Here is a 23,287-nt window from a genome sequence, read left to right on the forward strand (position 1 = left end):
CAATTGAAGAACAAAAACACAACATATCACAAATTGTGGGATGTAGCTAATGCAATATTAGAGGAAAATTTACAATACTAAAATGTCTATATTAGAAAAGAAGAAAGGTCTCAAATCAATGACCTCAGTTCCTACTTTAAGAAACTACAAAAATCAGAGTAATTTAAACACCAAGTAAATAGAGGAAAAGCAATAACAAATATAAGAGCAAAAAACAATGAAATAGAAAATAGAAAAACAATAATCAATCAAACTAAAAGCTACTTCATTGAGATGGTCAATAAAATTGATAAGCCTCTAGTCAGAGATATTTTTAAAAAGAAAGAGAAGACACAATTATTAACATCAGCAATGAGAGAGGAAATCATCAGATATTCTACAAATATCAAAAGGATAGTAAGAATTTGATTATTAAGGTTGCAGGAAAACAGGCACTCTCATACATTCCTGGTGTGAATGAAAATCTATAGTTCTCCTTTGGAGGGAAATTTGAGAATATCTAATAAAACTACACATGCACTTACCATTTGAACCTTCAGCCCCAATTCTAGGAACCTATGAAGATATACCACCAACCATAGAAAAATAGTTTTGCACAAGGTTATTCCTTCCAGTACTGTTTGTAATAGCTTAACATTAGAAACACATGTCTGTTCATAGGAGAGTGATTGAATAAACTATGGTAGTGACACAATGGAGTACTCTGCAGCTATAACAAAAAGACTAAGAAAGATGTTTATGGATTAATTGGCTTCAAATACATAAGATGTGGAAATAGAGATGTTAACAAGAGTAGTAGAATAATTTTTCCTAACTGTATTCTAACGGACTTTGGTATCCTGAGGCTGTCTCATAGAGCTGAGCCTGACCGAAAGAGAGCAACACAAACAAGAGGTGGCACCAAGAATGGGTGCAAATCACAAAGTCTAAAACATTGGCCATAAAAAAGAAACAAGGAAGAGAGTAAAGGATCTGAAGAAGGAAATCTGTAAGACTATCCATAAAGTGGTCTCTGTACGGGGTTCCACGAAAGACCCTCCTCTGAGGCCCAGGACTTTAGGAGGAGGGAGCATGAGATGGAGTGGCAAACCTTGTGTTATCAGATGCGAGGTAGCTGTTGAAGGCACACTGCTACTGGGCTCTTTCAGAACCTCACATCCAGGGCAGACTCCCAGGATGTTACTGTCTGAGAGTGAGATGCAGGAATCCTCTTTGGGGTTGAGAAACTTGTAGTATCCCAATAAGAAATCCTATGTGAAGGGCCCAAAGCACCTAGGTTCCCTACCCTTAAGTCTGTATGTCTCCCTCTTCCTTAGTGCTGACCAGGTTGAGGTTCATTCCTTCCTGCATTCCCAGCCATCAGGAGCCTTGGAACAAAAAGCAGATGTGTCCCCGTCTCCTCCCCAACCCAATCCTCCTCCAGTTTTGAGCTGGTTTCAGTCGTTCCCACTGTCTGGATACTGACAGTAAGAAGACAGATAGTAGAGTGAGTGCTGACTTGGTGGGAGGAAGAGAGTGGCAATGTGGCCCACGGTTCCCATCTCCACGCCTGCCTTTCCTGATCCAGCGCATGGGTGCTCATGACTTGTTACTTGACCGTTTCCCCTCGCTGGGCTCCCCTGAAGCCAATTCCGCCCAGATGCCCACCTCCCCCACCCACACATAGAAACAGAGTCAGGAGGCGCTGGGCGGCACGGGGCCCCCATGTCCAGGCTGCACACAGAAGGCAGGAGGGAGTAGAAGGGTCCGAGGCATTTCCTTCACCCGCGTCTCAGCCACCACCTCCCACGGAGGCCATCTGCCGGCCTCGCACCCACCTTCTCCAATGGCAACCGCCGCTTCTCTCCGCGAATGCCTCCTGCAGGATGACTCCCCGCTCCTTGAGCTCCTGGACAAAAGACAGACCCGGCTAAGACGCTCGCGGTTGGCCGAGGGATTGTTTTCTCTACCAACAAATGCTGTGGGTGCCTGAGAAATTAGTTTTCAGGCCAGTGCATCATGGAGAGACACCCACCCACCTTAACATCCCGCTGCTCCTCCCACCTGGGTCTGTGGATCCTCAGGTGTCTGTCCTTCCTGTCCCTTCTCCAGAAACACACCTCTCTGCCGGCCCAAGTGAGAGCCTGGTCACATGACCTACCATCAGCCTCACGTGACCGTGCAGTCAGCTTGTCTGCGGCAGCCTTGCACCACGGATGGCAGGCAGTCTTCTGCCTCTGGGGGTGAACTGTTTGCTAGAAGACGCTGAAGCTCCTGACTCTGGTGAAAACAGAGAGCTGGAAGGAAGGCTGGATTTGGAGCCAAAGCTTCCAGCCCTATGCCCGGGCCTTGCTCGGTAGGAGCACTTGGCTGGCGAGGAACACTCCATGAGGATTTTGGAGATGAAGTGATTTTTGATATTTTGTATACCACTCGGGCGATATATTAAAAAAAACACGCACACACGCACACACACACACACACAGGATCTGTCTTGAAAAATACCAATAATCAAAACAAACATTCAAACTCCAATCTGCACCACCAGGATGATCCCTGTTAACATTTGTGGTTTGTGAAGGGAGGCAAAATTGCTACTTGTCCCTACTTCCATAAACCTTAGCATACTACCATCAGAGGGGAAAAAGCACTTTGCACCCTGAGACAAACCAAAAATAATAGGATCCCTGAGTCTAGTTCTTTTCCTTAAAAAAATAAAACTCATCATATTTCCCCCTATACTGAACTCCCTTCCCAAACCAACTTTATCACTGACTTTTGCTCCTGTCTGAATATACGTTCCAACCTTTTCAAGTGTACAAAAACATGTGGAATTAACTCAGGAACTTTGGTAATTTTACAGTTTATTCCTCTTAAATAATTTTGTATTTTTATTTGGCAAACCAGTTCTTCTAAAGTTGTGTTTTGTACCTCTATTCCTTTGACAGATTTTATATCATTGTAGAATTTTCTATATAATCAAATAATATATACTTGCATGAATTCAATTTACTCACATTTTTTTAAATGGGATATTTTCCATATATGACACAAGTCTTCTCTATCACACCAAATATAGAAAGCATCAGGGCTTTTCCTAATTAAAAAACCTATATATCATCACTTTTAATTGCCTTAACACTTGTCATGGGCACCATCATGATTAAGTCATTTTCCAGACTCAAATAAAACCCTGTGCTTTCCTGTCTTGTTCTTTTACCCTTTAGGTAGTATCAAAGAAACAGTTGTACTTCGAGTTTCAAAATCCAACTTCTCAGCTCTTCAAAACTTACCTCATCCCCAATACCCCTGAGTATATTCCTCCCACTCACTCCAGGTAGACTGGATACCTCACTCCTGTAGGAACACTTTTCCCAGCTCCATGCTTTTCTTTATACATACCACCAACCTCTTTCCTACACTGAAGAGTGCAACTTAAAAATGAGTTCTTTTTCTCAGAAGCCTGCCCTAAGTTGCAGTCCATGGTAATCTTTGTGTTTAAAGCTGAGAAAAAGCTTTTGCAAGGAGCATATTATTCATACATTATCTCTGTGTGTATTCATGTTATCTTTGGATCTGAATTTTAAGTTCAAGAAGGGTGATTTCTGGCCTGGTGCGATGGCTCATGCCTGTAAATCCTAGAAGCTGAGGCAAGAGGATTGCTTCAGGCCAGGAGTTTGAGACCAGTCTGAATAACAGTGAGATCCTTATCTCTACTAAACATAGAAAAATTAGCAGGGCATGGTGGTGTATGCCCTAGTCCTAGCTATTCCAGAGGCTAAGGCAGGAGAATCACTTCAGCCCAGGAGTTTAAGGTTGCAGTGAGCTATGATGAGGCTACAGAACTTTAGCCTGGGCAATGAAGTGAGACCCTGTCACACACACACACACACACACACACACCTTTAGCCTGGGCAATGAAGTGAGACCCTGTCACACACACACACACACACACACACAAAGAAGAAGAAGAGTGAGTTCTGCCAACTTTAATAGAACTTTATTGAAACACAACACTCAGATAGATATCTATACAGTAGAACAACACTCAGAACAATCAGAAGGGTAGCTTATTTATGATGGCTCAGTTCACTATAAGCTCAAATACTAAAGATCACAATTTGGACGAGACAAATATCACCAAGTGTGTTTTCAGTTATAATATTCATTTGGCATCAGAAAAATGATCCAGCTTACACACAGGGTTAGGCAAAGTTAGTATCAGCATTAAAGATGTACAATGCAACATAGAACCAACTGTGAAAACCAAAGCATTACTCAAGGATCATAACTCAGGAACATAAGGACAATCAGAGGCAAGTAATTAATCATACTAATTCTCTTGGTCTTCTTCAGGGTCATTTTGCTTGTCTGTTTTGCCTTGCAGTTCCTTAGCAAATTTCTCAACTTCATGGAATGCAGAAATAAGCGGCTCAAGATCGAAATCATCATCAGCGAACTCTTCTTTTTTGATATTGTTACTAATATTCTCAAAAATCGCAAGAACAACTTGAATATTGTCAGGTATCTCTTCCCTGTTAAAGAGGCCCATAAATTCTGACATTGTTTCAGCACTGAGTAGTTCTTTTGTCATGGCAAGATTTTCAGACAAATTCAGTAGCATTTTCAGAACATGAAACCTTGTTTTGGCATTGCCTGTAGCTAATAAGGAGAGAAACCCAGACATATAATTGGCAACCAGTGTGTGATAGTCACTAGTAGTAGTGAAATGACTAATCATTCTTATTCCAAAAAGCTGCTCAGGGGAATCCAAGCTATAAGCAAGGGTTTCCTCACACACTTGACATATGTATGTCTGAATCATATTTAGATTTGGATAAGGTGGAGCCATGCGAACCATATTTTCCAAAAATCTTGTTCTAACTCGGGAGGACGGATAATTGAGCAAGGCTTCAATAAGTGAGACAACACCCGAATCACGAATGAAATCTCGGGTAAATTGAGAAGCACTTCTCATACCCATTGCAATTTTAGATATTTCATGAACAAAAGGATCCCGAGTTTTCTCCATTAATAAAAGGAGTTCTTCGAACTCTTCAGAACCAATTTTAAGCTCACATTGTATGCAGCTGCAGGACCAACTCTCAGGCTCTGCACTCGCCTTGGCCCTAAGATGCTCTCGAATTTCCCGGACTGACCGGTAGGAAGGATCATACTGAAATGGGAACTCAGGGTCAGGCTGATCAGTTTGAGGTGAAGATTCCTGCTCTTCCCCTTCTGGGCTAAGTTCTGCTTGTTTGGGCCCTCCCCCAAACATCTCACAGAATAAAGATGCTGCTTCTTTTGGAAATTTAAAGGGGCTTATGGATGGGAAGCCAAGCCTACCCCATGGACCAGGCTTGAACTGAACAGTGACCTCCTCCCAAGTCTGGGGCCTGCGTGAAGGATCGGGATCCTGCTCAACTGAACACCCCGACATGCAAATGGCCCTGAATACAGGTTTAGGATTTGACTCAAAATGGGGCTCATCTCCTGCCCAGAACCAAGACCCCACTATGGCCTCATCCTCATTGACTGATGTCCTGGACTCACAGTTGGTAACATTGCCAGTTCCGTTATTCATCTCATCTTCAGCTCCAAACAAATACCCAATAGCTATCTCTTCCTCATTTTCTGACCTGGACTCATAGGTGGCCACAGATTCAGTTTCCTTAATGGCCTTGTCTCCAGACCAGAACCAGGATTCAACAATCATCTCTTCATCATCTGATTTAGATACACAGCATGTCTCTGCTTCAGCCCAGAACCAGGATCCAAAAATGGTCTCCTCTTCAGTACCTGACCCAGTCTCTTCTACTGCCTGAGACCCAGCCTCTATGCTGGCTGCTTCTTCAGCCCAGAACCAGGACCCAACAGTGATTTCCTCCTCCTGAGTCCCAGGATTAAACTCAAAGTTGGTCCCTGCTGCTGCCTCCAGACTGACCTCTTCTTCCCAGAACCAGGGCCCGACAATGACTTCTTCCTCTTCAGTTTTGGGACTGGATTTGCTGCAAAACCCGGCCTCTCTTCTAATGGCCTCTTCCGTGGCCCAGAACCAGGACCCAACAATACCTTCCTCCTCAACTGCTAGCCTATCTTCTTCTCCAGCCTCAGGTTCTGCCTCAAACCTGTACTCTTCTCCAGCCCAGAACCAAGAACCAATAATGTCCTCCTCCTCAGCTTCTGACCTGGACTCTTCTCTGTTGGTAGCCTCTATAATGGCTTCATCTTCTTTCCAAAACCAGGAATTGATCATGATCTCCTCTTCAGCTGGTAGCTTGGCCTCTTCTCCAGTCCAATCTATACTACTCTCTTCTTCAGCCCATAACTGGGACCCTACAATGGCCTCTGGCCTTGTGTATTTTTTGGACCAGAACCACGAATCAACAGTGTCCTCTTCCTCCTCTGGGCTAGACTTCCAGCTTCCTCCACTGGTAGGATACATACAGGGTTCTTCTTCTGCCGAGAAGCAAGACCTATTTTCAGTATCCTCAGCCCCTGCCATAAATTTGCATCTGGCACCAGCCCCATACTTCATACTGACCTCTTCTCTGGCCCCAAACCAAGATGGTATAATGGCCTCTTCATCATCCTCCATGCTAGACTTGCTGTTGACATCAGCCTCTACTCTGGTCCAGAACCAAGACCCAACAATGGGCTCCTCCTCCTCAGCCTCTGGTGTGGTGTCACAGCTAGGTTCAGCCCCAGAATCTATGTGGGTTTGGTTTTCAGCCCAGAACCAGGACCCAAATATTGTCTCTTCTTCAGCTCCTGGCCTGGCCTGTTCTCTAACCCCAGTCTCTGTATCAACTTCTTCTTCAGCCCAGAACCAGGGACCAATGACCTCTTCTTCCTCAGAACTTGGCTTGGACTCACAGCTGACCCCAACACCAGATTCTACGCTGGTCTCATCAATGACCCAGAACCAAGACCCAAAAATGGTCTCTTCCTCAGCCTCTGGGCTGACTTCCTCACCAGCCCAGAACCAGGAACCAATAATGACCTCTTCATCATCAGCTGCTAGTATAGATTCAGAGATGGCCTCAGTTCCAGTTTTCATACTGGTCTTTTCCCCAGTTGCAAGCCACGAATCACAAATAGACTCCTCAGCTATTGGTCTGGATTTACTGCTGGCCCCAGTCCCCACACTGTCCTCTTCTTCAGTCCAGAACCAACTCCCAACAATGGACTCATCCTCCATTTGTGGACTGGACTTGACACTGGCCCCATCCACCATGCTGGGCTCTTCTGTAGCCCAGAACCAGGTCCCAATGAGGACCTCCTCCTCTGACCTGGCTTCTTGCCTGGCCCTGGCTCTAGCCTTGGTTTTGGCCTCTGCCTTTGCTATTGCTCTGGCCCTGGCCTCTTTCTTGGTCTTGGGCCTTGAAAAGGTATTAATCTTCTCTTCAGGCCAGAAGCAAGACTCTTTTTTGATTACATCTATAGACCCAGACATGAAATCAATGCAAGCTTCTCGCTTGGCCCTGCGCCTGGCCCTGGTATTGGCCTCTTTCCTGGCTCTGCGTTTGGATCTGAATTTGGCCTCTTCTCCAGCCCAGAACCAGGACTTCATATGGTCTTCATTCTCAGATCCAGAACTCGATTCAACATAGACTTCTTTCTTGAACCTAAACCTGGACCTGCTACTGTCCTCTCCCCTGGGCCCAGACGAGGTATTGGTCTTTTCTCTGGACCAGAACCAGGATGACTTCACAGACTCATCCTCAGAACCAGAACTAGATACAACATAGAGCTCCTGATTAGTTTGGGGCCTAGACATGGTATTAGCCTCTTGTTTGGCCATGTGCCTGGACCTAGTACTGGTCTTTGTCTGGTTCCTAGGATGACATCTTGTAGTGACGTCATCTCCACTCCAGAACCAGGAACTCACAGAGGATTTATCAACCCATCTGAAATTAGAATTGTAAGAGGCCTCTTGTTTGGATGTAGGCTTAGCAGAGTGCCAGGACCCCATATAGGTCTCATCCTCTGACATCAGAGAAGGCTGGAATCCAGCTTGGGAGTCAGCTTTCCTTCCGTGAAAGTTCACAGTGTCCATATTAACCAGTTCTCTATCCACAGACAGGCACTTAGCTTTAACAACCAACCCAGAATCAGTACTGACCAGTGGAGAGGCATTGGTCTGGGCATACACCTGGGGTTCATCCTTAAATCTTGACCCAGGTATTGCCTTGGCCTTACTCTTAGGACGTGATCTACCCGCCGCACTTGCCTCACTCTTTGGCTTTACTCCAGGCATAACCTTGGTCTTAGTTTTGGGCCTTGCCCCAGTCATTATCTGGGCCGGGGTCCTAACCTTGGGTCTAACCACCAGAGGGACATCACTCGCTATCTCAGCCCCAGCCACAGCCTCTTCCCCAGCTTTCTTTTCAGGCTTGGCCTGGGCACTAGGCTCAATCTCTGCACCAGTCATGGTACAAGTTACAGAGAAAACCCAGTTATATGCCCCGCCCTCAATCTCAACCTTGACCACAGATCTGTCACAGGTTTGTTTCTTCACACTCTGATCTTTCAGTAATTTAGGATATGAGGTTGGAAACAAGAGTTACAGTCAATTGCCAGTCCAGCAGTCAATCAGTCTCCTTCCCACGCACAGTCCCAGTCAATGACACAGACAAAGCGCAGAAGATGCACAAGCAAGCTGGGGATGATGGACGGTTCTTGGGTGGGTTGAGACTTGTTGAGGGTGGCGGTCAGCAGCAACTCCAACACCACCAGAGCTGCCACTGGAAGTGGATCTAGGGAGAGAGAATGAAATGGGGCTTTGAGTCTCTTCCAGTTGTGTCACCCATGCAGAGACTTACACAGAGAGACTGGTGTTGAATGCTGGGTGGGACAGCTGGGTTATGAGAAAGACTCTCTGGCCCTGCTGCCTGCTACAAAACAGGTACAGGGATGGTAGGAAAGCATGTTGGCAATTGGAGGGGCTGAGGAGTCCCCAGACTGGACCCTAATCAGTCCCAGACCAGTGCTGGTCTCTGCTACCCCACCCAGAGGTGTACCCACTCTCATACCAACCTTCACTGATGGGGTGCAATTTCTCCCTCCTTTCCTTGTTCAAGTGGTGTCAAGCCCCACAACCGACAGCAGGGGGTCCTATAAACAAGTAAACATACAGGAGAGAATGGAGTCTGAGTGCTCAGTAGATAGGCACACATCCAGGCTGCTGAGACAAATATCTCTCTTCCATTCAAGGGTCCAGTCTGTCCAATGTTTCCTGTCCCCTGGTCCCTACCTGCAGGTCTTCTTCTCCCAGTCACAGCCCAACCTACACCTGTGTCAATATTCCTAATGTTACCTGCAAGAAATGGACAAGGGATGCAGTGGCAGCGTGCAAATCTAGCAGAAAGCAGAAGCACCCACTTGGATCAAAGCCACCTGCCATGCTCTTCCTCTGTAGCTATCCCCTGCATTGCCCCCTTTCTCACCAGACTCCAGAGGTTTGAGCCAGTCTCCTCCTCCTTTCCTTTCTTGCAGAACTGATGAGCCTTAGAGCAGGCCTATGGACAAACAGATGAAAAGGTAAGACAGGAAATGAGGGTAGCAGTTGAGCACCTGGTAGACAGACCAACACCAAGAATAGGAGTCCCCATATTATCTGTCTTTCAACATTCAGGGTCCTGCTGGTAGAATATTCTCGTCTTATTTAGGCCCTGTTGCAGGGTTCCAGAGATAACAACTCCTTCTCTTGACGTCATAGTCTTCCCATTACTCCCTTCGCCAATTCTGAGGATCCACCACTAGGTGCACTACATCCTCTTGCAATGCGCAGCATAAAATGGGGGAAGGGTGCCGCATATTCTAGAAGGCAGGTTGTGACGTGATGCTAATAAATATGACTCCCTCATCACCCCCACCTCCAAAGCCCATCTTTTCATGGCCTCCAATTTCAGAGGGTTGGGGAGGAAAGTGGGGGAAGTGTCTGGAAGGGTGTTAGAGAGGGGAAGATTAGGAGATGCTCCTGGATGCCTGACCTGCTCTGGTCGCAGTCACCCCACCCCGATTCGGATCTCCAGCCAGTGCCTGGCGACCACCCCCCATCCCCACACACCTCCAGAAATCCAGGCCATTTCCTGCTCCTCCTTTTTCTCAAGCCTCTCGTCTACAGATGCTCACTGTGGCCTGTGAGAATACGCCAGACCTACCGCGCAGACAGGAGACTTTGACATCAACCTGAGCCTGTGGGAAGGGACGGCACCCAGGACACGGGGCCCAACGGGCGCCTTTCCGGAATCAGGGCCCGGAGTAGCAAACTCGACCCACCTCCCGCCGGCTGGGCACAGGGCTCCGACACCAGCCCCTGCCCCAGGCGGCCTCCCCGGGCGCCCCCCACCCCGGCTCCCGCTCCGCCATTTCTCCCACAGCAGCCTCCCCACACAGCCCTCTCCGGGCACAGACACCGTCGAGGGCGGGGCGCGGGCGCCTGGAAAACTGGCTGGGACGCGGTCAGCGCGGTTCGCCTCCAGGCCATCTGCGATACCTCTCGGGCCACCCCCTCCGCCCTCGGCCAGGCCCGACCCGCGCAGGTCACCGCCTTCTCTTCGCCAGGGGTCCTCGGACACTGCGCACCTTTCTCAGGGACGGGATCCGATCGTGTCGCCTCCTCCTCGCCGGGCTGCCAGGGTCTGGGGGACAGGCTGCCAGCCGGTCGACGGGGGAGGGGACCACCCACGCCCCACCACCACACCCCCACTTGCCTTCACAGGCTCAGGGCCCAGGTCGTCGGCCTCCCCCTCCTCTCCTAGGCTTGGCTCTGCTCTGCTCTGGCTGCTCCCTCACCCGGATTCCCACCGCTTTCTGTGGTGCGATCAGAATTGCAAAGAGGCGTCCCGCCCCCCGCGCCTCTGCAGCAAACTGGGCAGGGGCTACGCAGGATGCGGCAAGAACCACTCGCCGCGAGGGTGTCGGGAAGGGGGGCGGAGGGATATGGCGCGAATGGGCTCGACGCCCCCTCCCGGGCCCACCGTAGTTCCGACCCAGAGGTGGGCGGGGCCACGATGAGCCCGGGCCTGAGGGGCCGGCTGGCACCAGGCTGCCTCAGTAGGACCCTGCGGACCCTAATGTGGCGACCACCGCCACGTTTCTGGCGCTGCTACAATATAAGGGACCGGCGTGGGGGCGTGGGGGGATAGGATCGGGAGGTCGGAAACAGCCGCGCTGGAGAAGCGGATGGATACCAAGTAGCCCCTTGGTGTGTCTGCACCCCACACTCTGAGTGCTTCCCCCGCCCCCTGGCCAGCTCAGCCTCTCTCCTGGACGCTAATGGGAGAGGGGGTGTCAGGGCTGCAGGCTGGGAGGAGGGAGGCAGTCTTAGGCCAGACTGCCCTGGGGCTCTATGGTGGGCCCCCCATGCTTTTCTTTCACTGGTTGGTGGAGGCACGCAGGGGAGGAAAGTACACCTGCTCTTAAGAGAACTGGGTGGGGGCTCCCATAAAGGCCTCACCACTGAACCTCTTCTACAAAAAGGGTGACCCAGACCTCTAACCCTAGGGAATCAAGTATTGGTCTGCGCCAAGAGTCATTCATTCTGCCACACTGCTTTTTCTCATTCCAAATGGTAACTTACTTTGGCATTGTGCTGTCCCCAGCTGCCCATAAAAGAGGGCCTTTCCCTATCAGGACCTTCGTGGGGTCACACAGTCCTCACTCTCTGCTCTCCCTCATGCAAGTGTCAGGCACTAGGTAGGGCTGGTCCTGGCTCTTCTTCAATCTATATCAAGTCTTTCCTTATAAGGCACATCCAAGTCCTCATGGTATCTGCCTGTGTGGAAATGTAGTAGAGATTCCCACCAGCTTGGATCTTAGCGACTTGCCATACCCTCTGCCTAGTTTCGCCAGTCGTTGTCAGGGGAAGATAGTATCCCCACGATGTACCCAGGTCCCTAATACAAAAACCTGGCTGTTTTCACTTCTTCTCCGTTCACCCCCACATCCTTCCTCTACTCTTGAGCCCCACCTCTTCCTGCCTGTTGCATGGGATACACAGAGCAATGTGGTTAGAAACAGAGTTAATGCTGTTATTGCTGTGCACTTAAAACTCAATTTAAACACCACCCTCATTGTGTTTGGCAGGTAATCATACCCCAAAGATGTCCATGTGATGTTCTTTGGGACATGTAACATGTCACCTGGCATAGGAGAATTAAGGTTTAAGATGGAATTAAGGTTGGTAATCACCTGAATTTATCATAAGATTACACTGGATTATCCTGCTCAATGTAACCACAAGCATATTTTAGATGTGGAAAAGGGAGGGAGAGATTCCGTGTCAATGAATAAACTACACAGGCCACCGTTGGCTTTGAAGATGGAAGGAAGCCAGGAGTGAAGGAGTACAGCCTGTCTCCAGAACTTGGAAAAGACAGATTCTCTCCTAGAAACCCCAGAAGAAAAGCAGCTCTGCCAACACCTTGGTTTTATTATAGTGGAACCCTTATTGGATTTCCCACTTTCAGGACTGTAAGATAATAAATTTTTGTTATATTAAGCCATCCCATGTGTAGTAATTTGTTATAGCAGTAGTACCAACCAAATATACTCCCCATCCTGATGAAGTCTATTCCCCTTGACTTTCTTTACCTGTGCCTCAATCCCTGGGAAATCTGTTTTGAAACTCATCTCTCACCATTACTGCCACAAATGCCCTTCTCTATTTTCCAGATACGTCCAAAATCACAGCAACAGAAGCTTCTCTGGTAATTCTGGAGGTGCTAAGATTTTTATATCAAGATATTTACTGACAGAGGAGTGGTTCTACCAAAAGTTGATAGGTTTTACTGTGTGATTCTTTGAAATAACTGTTGGATAATTTGTTGTCAATTAATGTAGAAAACATGGTCTTTTATTGGTTAACATTTATTGAAGTGATAAATGCCCTATTTTAACCTTTTATATATGTTATCTTTTTATTTGTATCAGAGTATTATCTTTAAAATCTGAGCACAAATAAAAGATTGAAATAAGATAGTGACCTTATATTCTTACTGCTAACTAAGCATTACTTACTCCTGAAATGGATTCCAGTTCACCAAATTGCAATGATCATTCTACTCACCAGTGCCTCCACTAGCACCTCTGTAACCCTGACTTACCCCAAAATATAAATTTCAGAGCCAAATAATCTACTAGCATCGAGTCCAAGATACTGAGGCAACTGTGCTCACTCATCATACCCACTGTTTTCCTTCCAATCCCACCCACCTCCTACCTGCATGCAGGTGAACTTGCACACTGGCATATCCCTTGCTTGTGCAGCTCACTTGATCTCCTCTTGTCCTTCTCAGTCACCATGGTAATGGACCTGTTTTTGCCCACTTAGCTTTACTTGCCTCTCTACTTTCCTTCATGTGTCTCAGGAAAACCTTCTTTCTAGGACCTCTCTTTTGGTCAAGGTTGAGCCAAACTTTGTGTGTTCTTAGCATGTACCCCTTCTCCTATTCCTGAATTTTAGGGGCTCTACATAGGAATTAAAATGCCCTGAAGTCAGGATCAACTAGGCCAGGGTGGGTCTGGTGAACTAACTATTGAAATTGGCCAAATGTATGTTGACTTTCCGTACAGGCTAAAGATGCTATGGGAAAGATTTCTGCCTGTGTCTGCTACTTGAGACAGGGTATATTTGCAGAACTGGTGGGGAGGCCTGACCCAATAATATTTTCAGGTCCTATTTGGGGTGGGGTATACTTCAAGAGAATTCATCCTGAGGGAAAACCAAGTCAGGCACAATGACCCTAGCCCATCAACAATGCATAGTCATTAGGGAAGTATATCTGTTCTAATGGCAGCACTGAGATTAGGACTCCTATTTGTGCTTATTCCAACACAAACCCTCAACTCTCTCTGTCATAGCAAAGGCAGGTTTATAAGTAATCCCAGAAGAAACTTTGTCTAAATAAACTCTATTAACACTCCAGTATGCAGATCCCATTAATAAAGTATAACCTAAAAAGAATAAAATAGCCTCCTCTCCATTGTAACTTTAATGTTTTGACTACTACTCAGCTCTGACATTGTAAGAACTCTGTGTATGTATGGAGTTAGGAAAATTCGAGGGAACAGCTGGAGGGGCTTAAGTGCCTGGCAGTAAAGCTTAAAATGGCAGCAACTACTGGGAAAATCTCAGGAAAACCACCAAAATTCAGGACATAGGAAATAACCCCTGAGGGTTTTTAAAACTATAGGAACTGGTAAGGGGAGCTAATTAGCTTTGCAGGGAGAAGAAATTCTAAATTTCAACAATGCCAATAAATATTGGAAATTAATAGAATGTAGACTTTTTCAAATAGAAAAAAATAATGAGAAGTACACACTACCTTTTGTTGGTGTTTCTCATTAACTAACCATTACTCCCTGCCTCATCATGATAAAGCCTCATCATAGCCTGCATCCAGCCAGCAAAATGGTAAAAAGGAGAGTAGAGGTAGTCCATCTCCTTCTTAAAATCCTTGGTCAGGAAATGCTCACATCATTTTTGCCCACATCCCACTGATGGGATTTACACAATTTATTGAAAATTCTGTTCTTTCTCTACATGTGGTGTTAAGACAACTGGATATCCACAGACTAAAGAATAAAGTTGTCACAACAAATTAGGAATAGAGTGGAACTTCCTCAACTTGATAAAGAATTTTTAAAAAAATTCTAAAGTTAACATCATACTTAATGGTAAGAAACTAGGTTTACCACTAAGATCAGGAAAAAGGCAAGAATGTCCCCTCTCACCACTGCTTTTTAACATTTTACTGGAAGTCCTAGCTAATGCAATGAAGCCAAGAAAAGGAAATCAAAGGTATACTGATTGAGAAGGAAGAAATAAAACTATCTTTGCTTGTATATGAAATGATCATCTATGTAGAAAATATTAAAGAACTAACAAAAGAAAACAATTTCTGGAACTAATAAGTAATTATGGCAAGGTTGCAGGATACAAGGTTAATATGTAAAAGATACAACTATTATGTACTCATAATAATTAAAAATATTTTTTAAAAAACAAAAAATATATAAAAGAAATGGCTTTCCTAAATACCAGCAATGAACACGTGCAATTTGTAATTGAAAACACATTTATTAATACATGAGCACCTAAAAATGAAATATTTAGGAATAAATCTAGCAGAATATCCACAAGATCTCTATGAGGAAAACTACAAAACACTGATGAAAGAAATTTTAAAAACTAAATACATGGGCTGGGCACGGTGGCTCACGCCTGTAATCCTAGCACTCTGGGAGGCCGAAGTGGGAGGATCACATGAGCTCAGGAGTTTGAGACCAGTCTGAGCAAGAGGGAGACCCTGTCTCTACTAAAAATAGAAAAAATTAGCCGGGCAACTAGAAATAGAAACAAAAAACTAGGCAGGTGTGGTGGTGAGCACCTGTAGTCCCACCTACTTGGGAGGCTGAGACAGGAGGATCGCTTGAGCTCAGGTGTTTGAGGTTGCTGTGAGCGAGGCTGATGCCATGGCACTCTAGCCCAGGTGACAGAGCAAGATTTGGTCTCCACAAACAAACAAACAAACAAACAAACAAAAAACCACACAAAGAACCAATAAATAAATAAATAAATAAATGGAGACATATTTTATGTGCATGGATTAGAGGCCTCAATATTGTCAAGATACCAGTTCTTCCAAACTTAATTTATAAATTTAATGCAATCTTAATCAAAATCCCAGCAAGTTATCAAATATTTTGTGGATATTGACAAACTGATTCTAAAGTTTAAGTGAAGAGGCAAAAGACCCAGAATAGCCCACACAGTATTGAAGGAGATCAACAAAGTTGTAGGACCCACTAACACTACCTGACTTCAAGAATTACTACAAAGTGGGAAGATTAAGAGAAAGCTGGGCTGGGTGAGACTTCCCAAAAGTGGCCTTTGTTGGCCTCCTCCAGAGCCTAGGAGACTTAACTCTTGCCTAAATTCTAAGGCCTTAGCACCCCTTTCAGGGTATTTGGAAGTGAAAAGGCTCAGTGTCTGAAGACCTGGATATCCGATCTGTCACTCACTATCTCTCCAGAGGCTGAAGGCCTTTAGTGCTCTCTATTTAGAAGCTGTTGGATCTCTTCCAGGTGCCCCTAAAGGGTCTAGGGAAATGGTAGGTGCTGATCATATCACATCTACCTGATCACCAATGTGCACAAGAGCTTGGATTTGGAACGCACACAGAACTGGGTTTGAACCTGAGCTCTGCTACTCACTATGACCTTGGGCAAGGTACTTTACATCCTGATCCTCAATTTTATTATCAGTAAAATGGGGATGGCAATGTTGAGAGGATTAAATAAGATAATATATGCAAAGTGCTAATTATAAACACCCTTCATAAATATTAATTCCTTTCCTTCCTTTGATACCATTAAGTTCCCTTCCTTACTCTTGGGTTCTTTCTCTTGTTCTTCAGCACTTATCTTGTCTCCTATTCTTGCTGTGTACTGAATGTCAGAAAGCTCATAGTCCTGTCCCTTGGAAACAACTTCCAACCGGAGGCACTTGCACTTCAGGAGACTCACAATCACTCAGTCACATGAGCTAAGCATTCTATCCTAGGTCTTATGCTAAGTGTAGGAGATACCAAGGAGAATAAGGCACAGTCTCTTCCTCATGAAGTTCCACCCCAGTGAGAGACACCAGTGCAGCATGATAATGCAGTGCCATTGACAAAAGAGGACCTACACACTGGGTCTGGGAGCCTCAGGGAGGAGGCAACATGTGAGATGAGTCTTAAAGGATGGGTAGATATTGGCTGGAGGAAGGAAGGTGAGGGAAGAGCAGAGGGGAAAGGATGAGCAAATTTAAGGAGGGGGACCTAGTGTCTGACATAAGCAAAGGAACATGGGCAGTTCTGCACTGCTGGAAAATAATGTGGCAAATAGCCTATAGTAGATGCTCAATTAATATTTGTTTAGATAAGCATAGAAAAGAGACTGATTGGAAATACATCAAACTGTTCATTACATTGAAGTTGGAAATAGGAGACAAGGGGAAAAAAAATCTAAGATAATTGGCCCAGAAAAAAAAAAGTATTACTACAAAGCTATAGTAGTCAAGATAGTGTGATATTGACAAAAGGACAGAAAAATATATAAATGCAACAGAACAGAGAGCCCAGAAATAGACCCACGTAAATATAGTTAACAGGTCTTTGACAAAGGAGCAACGACAATATAATGGAGAAGAGTCTTTTCAATAAATGATACAGAAACAACTGGACATTTAAATGTAAGAAAAAATTATCTAGACACAGACCTTACACATTTCACAAAAATTTACTAAAAATGGATTATAGATATCATAGACCTAAACATAAAATGCAAAATTATAACTCCTAGATGATCACATAAAAGAAAATCTAGATTACCTTGGGTATGGTGAAACTTTCTAAATACAATACCAAAGGCATGACCCATGAAAGAAAGTATTGGTAAGCTGGACTTCATTAAAAGTAAAAACTTCTTCTCTGAGAAGGACACTGTCAAGATAATAATAAGATATGCTACAAACAGGAGAAAACATTCACAAAAGATATATTTAATAAAGAACTGTTATTCAAAATATACAAAGAACTCTTATAACTCAACAGTAAGAAAACAATATGATTAAAAACTAGGTCAAGGACCTTAATAGACACCTTACCTAAGAAGATATACAGATGGCAAATAAGCATATGAAAAGATGCTCCACATCATTCGTCATCAGGGAAATGTAAATTAAAATAACAATGAGATATCATTACATATTTATTACGATAGCCAAAATCTAGACCACTGACAACACCAAATGTTGGTGAGGAGGTGTAGCAACAGAAAGTCTCATTTTTTTGCTGGTAGGAATATAACATGGTCCAGCCACTTTGGAAGACAGTGTGGTAGTTTCTTACAAAATTAAACATTTTCTTAGCATGTAATACAACAATGGAACTCATTGGTATTTACCCAAATGAGTTGAAAACTTATCTCCACACAAAAACTTGACATGGATCTTTCTAGCAGCTTTATTCATAATTGCCAATACTTGGAAGCAACTATGATGTCCTCTAGTAGGTGAAAGGATAAACTGTGGTACATCTAGACAATGAAATATTATTCAGCATTAAAAATAAATGAACTATTAAGTCATGAAAAGACTTGGAGGAAACTTAAACGCACATTACTAAGTGAAAAAAGCTAATGTAAAAAGGCTACGTACCATTTGCTTTGTGGTTTCAGTGGATAAAATATTTTTCTTCCTTCCTATTTTAGGAACTTGGTTAATCTACTTAGGTATCATGCCATGGAAGAGAGAGGATTTTCTTGTATATAACTTATAAGATTCTTTAATATAATAAATATTTGGCTGAGATAAAAAGTATGAAGTTGGACTCCTACTTCATACCATATGTAAAAATTAACTCCAAAATGACATAAATATAAGTGTAAAAAAGTATAAAATTCTTAGAATACATAGGGGTAAATCTTCCTGAACTTAGATTTCACAATGGTTTCTTAGATATGATACCTAAAGAAAGATCAACAAAAGAAAAAAACACATAAAATGGACTTTATCAAAACTTTTTAAAAATGTTACGGACATCATTAAGAAAATTAAAAGATAACCTACAGAGTGGGAGAAGACATTTGCAAATAATTTATCTGGGTAAGGGTTTAATATCCAGAAAACATAAAAAAACTCCTACAACTCAACCACAAAAAGACAAACAATCCAATTAAAAATGGGCAAAGAATTTGAATAGACTTTTTTCCAAAATTATAAATTATAAAAATAGTCAATATTCACCTGAAAAGACTCTCAATATCATTAATCATTAGGGAAATGTAAATCAAAAACACACTGAGATACTACTGTACACCTCCTAGGATGGATATAAAATTTAAAAAAAAAGAAAATAACAAGCATTGGTGAGGATATGGAGAAATTGGAACCTTCATACATATCTGATAGAAATGTAAAATGGCACAGCCATTGTGGAAAAGTTTGGTAGTTCCTCAAAAAGCTAGACAAAATTACCATATGACCTTGCAATTCTACTCCTAGATAATATATCCAAGAAAAAGGAAAAGAGGTATTGAAATAAAAACATGTACTCAAGTGTTCCTAATAGTTCTTCACAAAAGAAAAACAGATGAAATCAATCCAAATAGCCATCAGTTGATGAATGTAGATACACAGTATTATATATATATAAATGTTATATAATTATATAAGTTATATTATATATAAATTGTATATTATTGTATATTAATATATATTAATTATATATCATTATATAGAAAGCTATACATTAATTATTCAGCCAGAAAAAGGAATGAAGTTCTGATTTTAGTATATGTGCTGCCGAAGTGAGCACAGGAATGAAGTTCTGATACATGTTACAACATGAATGAAGCTTGAAAACATTATGCTAAGTAAAAGAAGCCAGACCAAAGGACAACTATTACATTATTTCACTTATATGAAATATCTAAAATAGGCAAATTTATAGAGACAGAAAGTAGATTAGAGGTTACCAAGGGCTAAGAGGAGAGGAAAATGCTTAATGGTTACAGAATTTCTGTTTGGGCTGATGTATTCCTTTCCTTGGGCTGCTGTGACAAATTAACACAAACTGAGTGGCTTGAACAACAGATATTTATTGTTACATAGTTCCAGAGGCTAGAAGTCTAAGAGTAAGATGTCTATAGGCCCCTACACCCTCTGAAGTCTCAAGGAAAAGATGTGTTTCAGGCCTCTCTCCTAGCTTCTGATGGTGTTGGCACTCTTTAGTGTGCTTTGACTTTTGGCGTTCTCCTGTGTGCATGTCTCTGTGTCCAAATTTCCCCTTTTTATAAGGACACCAGTCATACTGGATTAGGATCCCACCTGAATAATTTCATTTTAACTCAAATACCTCTATAAAGGCCCTATCTCCAAATAAGGTCAAATTATGAGGTATTAAAGAATAGGACTCCAACATATCTTTTTGGGGAGACACAATTCAAACCATTAGAGGTGATGAAAAATTATGGAAATAGATAGTGGTGATGGATGTACAATAGTGTGAGTGTAATTAATGCCACTTAATTATCCACTTAAAATGGTTAAAATGGAAAGTTTTATGTCATATAAAATTTACCACAATAAAAAACAGATATCACACCTTCTCCTCAAACAACAATCACCTCCTACCTACTCCTCAATTTAAGCTGATGACTTTGCTTCTTATTAAAAAAAGTGATTAGAAGAGAACTTTGATAAACTCCTACCACCATATCTATGTACCACTTACATCTGTGCCCATAAATTCTGCCTTTTCTGCTGTTCCATGAATGAATTGTCCATGCTCCTATCTAAAGCCAACCTCTCTATTGTCCACTGGATGACATCCCATCTCTTCTATTCAAGGTAATTGTTCCAGCAATTTTCTTCTTTCTCTCCTCTATCATATAAACTTCCCTCTCAACTTCCAGTTTCTGGTTTTGTATGTAAGGAACTTAGAAGTCACCACTCTGTCCTAACAGGTAAAAAGCTGAACAAACTAAAAAAATCAACAATTCTTAGATCTTTAAGATAAATGAGGTCACAGACTAAAGTGCTGACCCCAAAACTGGAAGGAAAAAGGTGGATACAGAGAATCACAACGTACTGGAACAGAAGGCTCCCTGGGAATCAGTGGTGTGGTAGGAAAACCTGAACTATAATAAACAAATTGCTGGAGGGTAGGTGTGTACAACTATGAGAGTTAAAAATTCCAGGGCAATACAGTCATTGGGGGCTCTCATGCTTCTATGACTTTGAGACTTATTATGAAGCTACAGTAATCAAAGACAGTATGGTACTAGTGAAAGGACAGACAACAAATAGATCAATGCAGCAGAAGAGAGAGCCCAGAACTAGACCCATATAAATATAGTCAACTGATCTTTGAAAAAGGAACAAAGGCAATACAATGGAGAAAAGATAATCTTTTCAATAAATTATGCTGGGAAAACTAGACATCCACATGCAAAAAAAATTAATCTAGACACATACCTTACACCCTGAAAAAAATTAACTCAAAATAGATCATAGTCTTAAATGTAAAATATATCTCCTAGAAAATAACAGAAAAAAATCTGATGACCCTGGTTTTGGTGATGACTTATAGATATGACACTGAATGCATGATCCATGAAAGAAAGAAGGGTGTGTATGTGTGTTGGGAGGCAGTGAAGAGAGGCTGGTTTATGGGAACAAACACACAGTTAGGTAGAGGGAGTAAGTTCTGATATTTGATAGCAGAGTAGGGTGAAGTGACTGTAGTTACAACAATGTAGTGTACATTTCAAAATAGCTGTAAGAGAGGACTTGAAATGTTCCCAACACATAGGAATGATAAATACTAGAGGTGATGGATACCCTAAATACCCTGACTTGATCTTACACATTGTATGCATGAAAAAAAAATCACATGTACCAAATAAATATGTACAAATACTATGTATCAATAAAAGATAAAAATAAAAACATCTTAAAAAGGTAAATCTAAGCACATTTCTTTAAAAAAAGAATTCATAAGCTGGACCTCACTAAAATTAAACAATTCTGCTCTGTAAAAGACACTATCAAGAGACAGAGGCCACAGAATGGGAGAAAATGTTTGCAAAAAACATGTCCGATAAAGGACTGTCACATAAAATATACAAAGAACTCAAAACTCAACGGTAAAAAAACAAACCACATGATTAAAAAATGGGCCAAAGATCTTAACAGATACCTCACCTAAGAAGATATGCAGATGGCAAATAAGCATGTGAAAAGATGCTCCACATCATATGTCATTAGGGAAATGCAAATTCAAAAAAAATGACATACTAATACACAACTATAACAATGGCCAAAATCCAAAACACTTAAAATGCCAAAAGCTAGGGAGAGTATGAAGCAGCAGGAAGTCTCATTCACTGCTGGTGGGAATGTAAAATGGTACAGTTTGAATGACAGTTTAGCAGTTTTTTACAAAACTAAACATCCTTAACATACAATCAACAAGTGTTCTCCTTGGTATTTACCCAAACAAGTTGAAAACTTATGTCCACACAAAAACCTGCACATGGATGTGTCGAGCAGCTTTATTTATAGTTGCCAAACAACTGCCCAACTTGGAAACACTCAAGATGTCCTGCAGTAAGTGAATGGAAAAATATACTGTGGTATATCGAGACAATGGAATATTATGCAGTGCTCAAAAGAAATGAGCAATCAAGCTATAAAAAGACATGGAGAAAATTTAAGTGCATATTACTAAGTGAAAGAAACCAATCTAAAAGGCTACATATTGTTTGATTATAACTATATGACATCTGAGAAAAGGCAAAACTATGGAGACAATAAGGAGATTAGTGGTTGCTATGGGTTAGGGGAAGGAAGGGATGAATAGGCCAAGCACAGAGGATTTTTAAAGTAGTAAAACTACTCTGTATGATATAATTTAATGGTGGACACATGTCATTATATATTTGTGCAGACCCTTAAGATTTGCAACATTAAGAGTGAACTGTAATGTAAACAATGGAATTTGGGTGATAATGATGAGTCAACATAGGTTCATCAATTGTAACAAATGTACCACTATTGTGGGGAATGTTGACAATGGATGAGGCTATGCGTATTTGGGGATAGGAGGTATATGGGATATCTTAGTTCCTTTTTTTCAATTTTCCTGTAAACCTAAAACTGCTCTTTAAAAAATAAAGTCTTTAAAATTTTTTTCCTCTCCACTGGATATTCTCATTAACATGTAAACATGCTGTAATATCTCCTATCTTGAAAACAAAATTCTCCCTTTACCCATATAATTTCATAGCTACTTCACCATTTCTCTGAACTCTTTTGCTGTAAAACCTCTCAAAATAGTTGTCTATAGTTATCACGTTGCACTGTCTCTTCTTTCTCTTGAAACCACTCCAATCTTTCATCCCCAACATCCAACAAAGTTTGATTGCTCTACTGAAACTGCTTTTGTCAAGATTGCCAATGATCTCCATGTTGCCATACCCAATAGTCAATTCTCAATCCTCATATTGATCTATCATCATAGTGACCATATAATTTATCACCCAAATCAGGACACTTCTGGTAGTAAGAATTGGTATTGTTAACAATTATTCCTGTACAATAGGCATTAACTAGGACTGTCTTGGGAAACTAAGGATGTTTGGTCATCTCACCTATCAGTAGTATTAGACAGGGTTGATAACTCACTCTTTGAAACATCTTCTTGACTTAGCTTCCAACCTACCACACTCTCCTGGTTTTTTCCCTACCTTA

The 23,287-nt window shown here is 42.5% G+C and overlaps 1 protein-coding gene across 2 annotated transcripts in view; it reads right to left on the reverse strand.

Annotated features, from left to right (window-relative positions):
- Positions 1-3,973: 3,973 nt before the first annotated feature.
- The window catches only part of GPRASP1 (G protein-coupled receptor associated sorting protein 1), a 45,177-nt gene continuing 25,863 nt past the window's right edge, over positions 3,974-23,287 (reverse strand). Inside the window, exons 4-10 of one of the 2 annotated variants that reach the window (XM_069463878.1) lie at positions 11,567-11,761; positions 10,570-10,797; positions 10,052-10,141; positions 9,429-9,500; positions 9,236-9,298; positions 9,019-9,096; positions 3,974-8,738 (exon numbers count right to left, since the gene is read on the reverse strand). In XM_069463878.1, coding sequence (XP_069319979.1) covers positions 4,313-8,413 — 4,101 coding nt within the window. In that variant the 5' untranslated portion in view covers positions 8,414-8,738; positions 9,019-9,096; positions 9,236-9,298; ... (2 more) ...; positions 10,570-10,797; positions 11,567-11,761 and the 3' untranslated portion in view covers positions 3,974-4,312. The remainder of the gene's footprint in view (positions 8,739-9,018; positions 9,097-9,235; positions 9,299-9,428; positions 9,501-10,051; positions 10,142-10,569; positions 10,798-11,566; positions 11,762-23,287) is intronic. The other variant, XM_069463879.1, reaches the window with a different exon arrangement.

Source organism: Eulemur rufifrons, chromosome 30 (genome assembly GCF_041146395.1).
Source record: "Eulemur rufifrons isolate Redbay chromosome 30, OSU_ERuf_1, whole genome shotgun sequence".
NCBI classification, from domain to species: domain Eukaryota; kingdom Metazoa; phylum Chordata; class Mammalia; order Primates; family Lemuridae; genus Eulemur; species Eulemur rufifrons.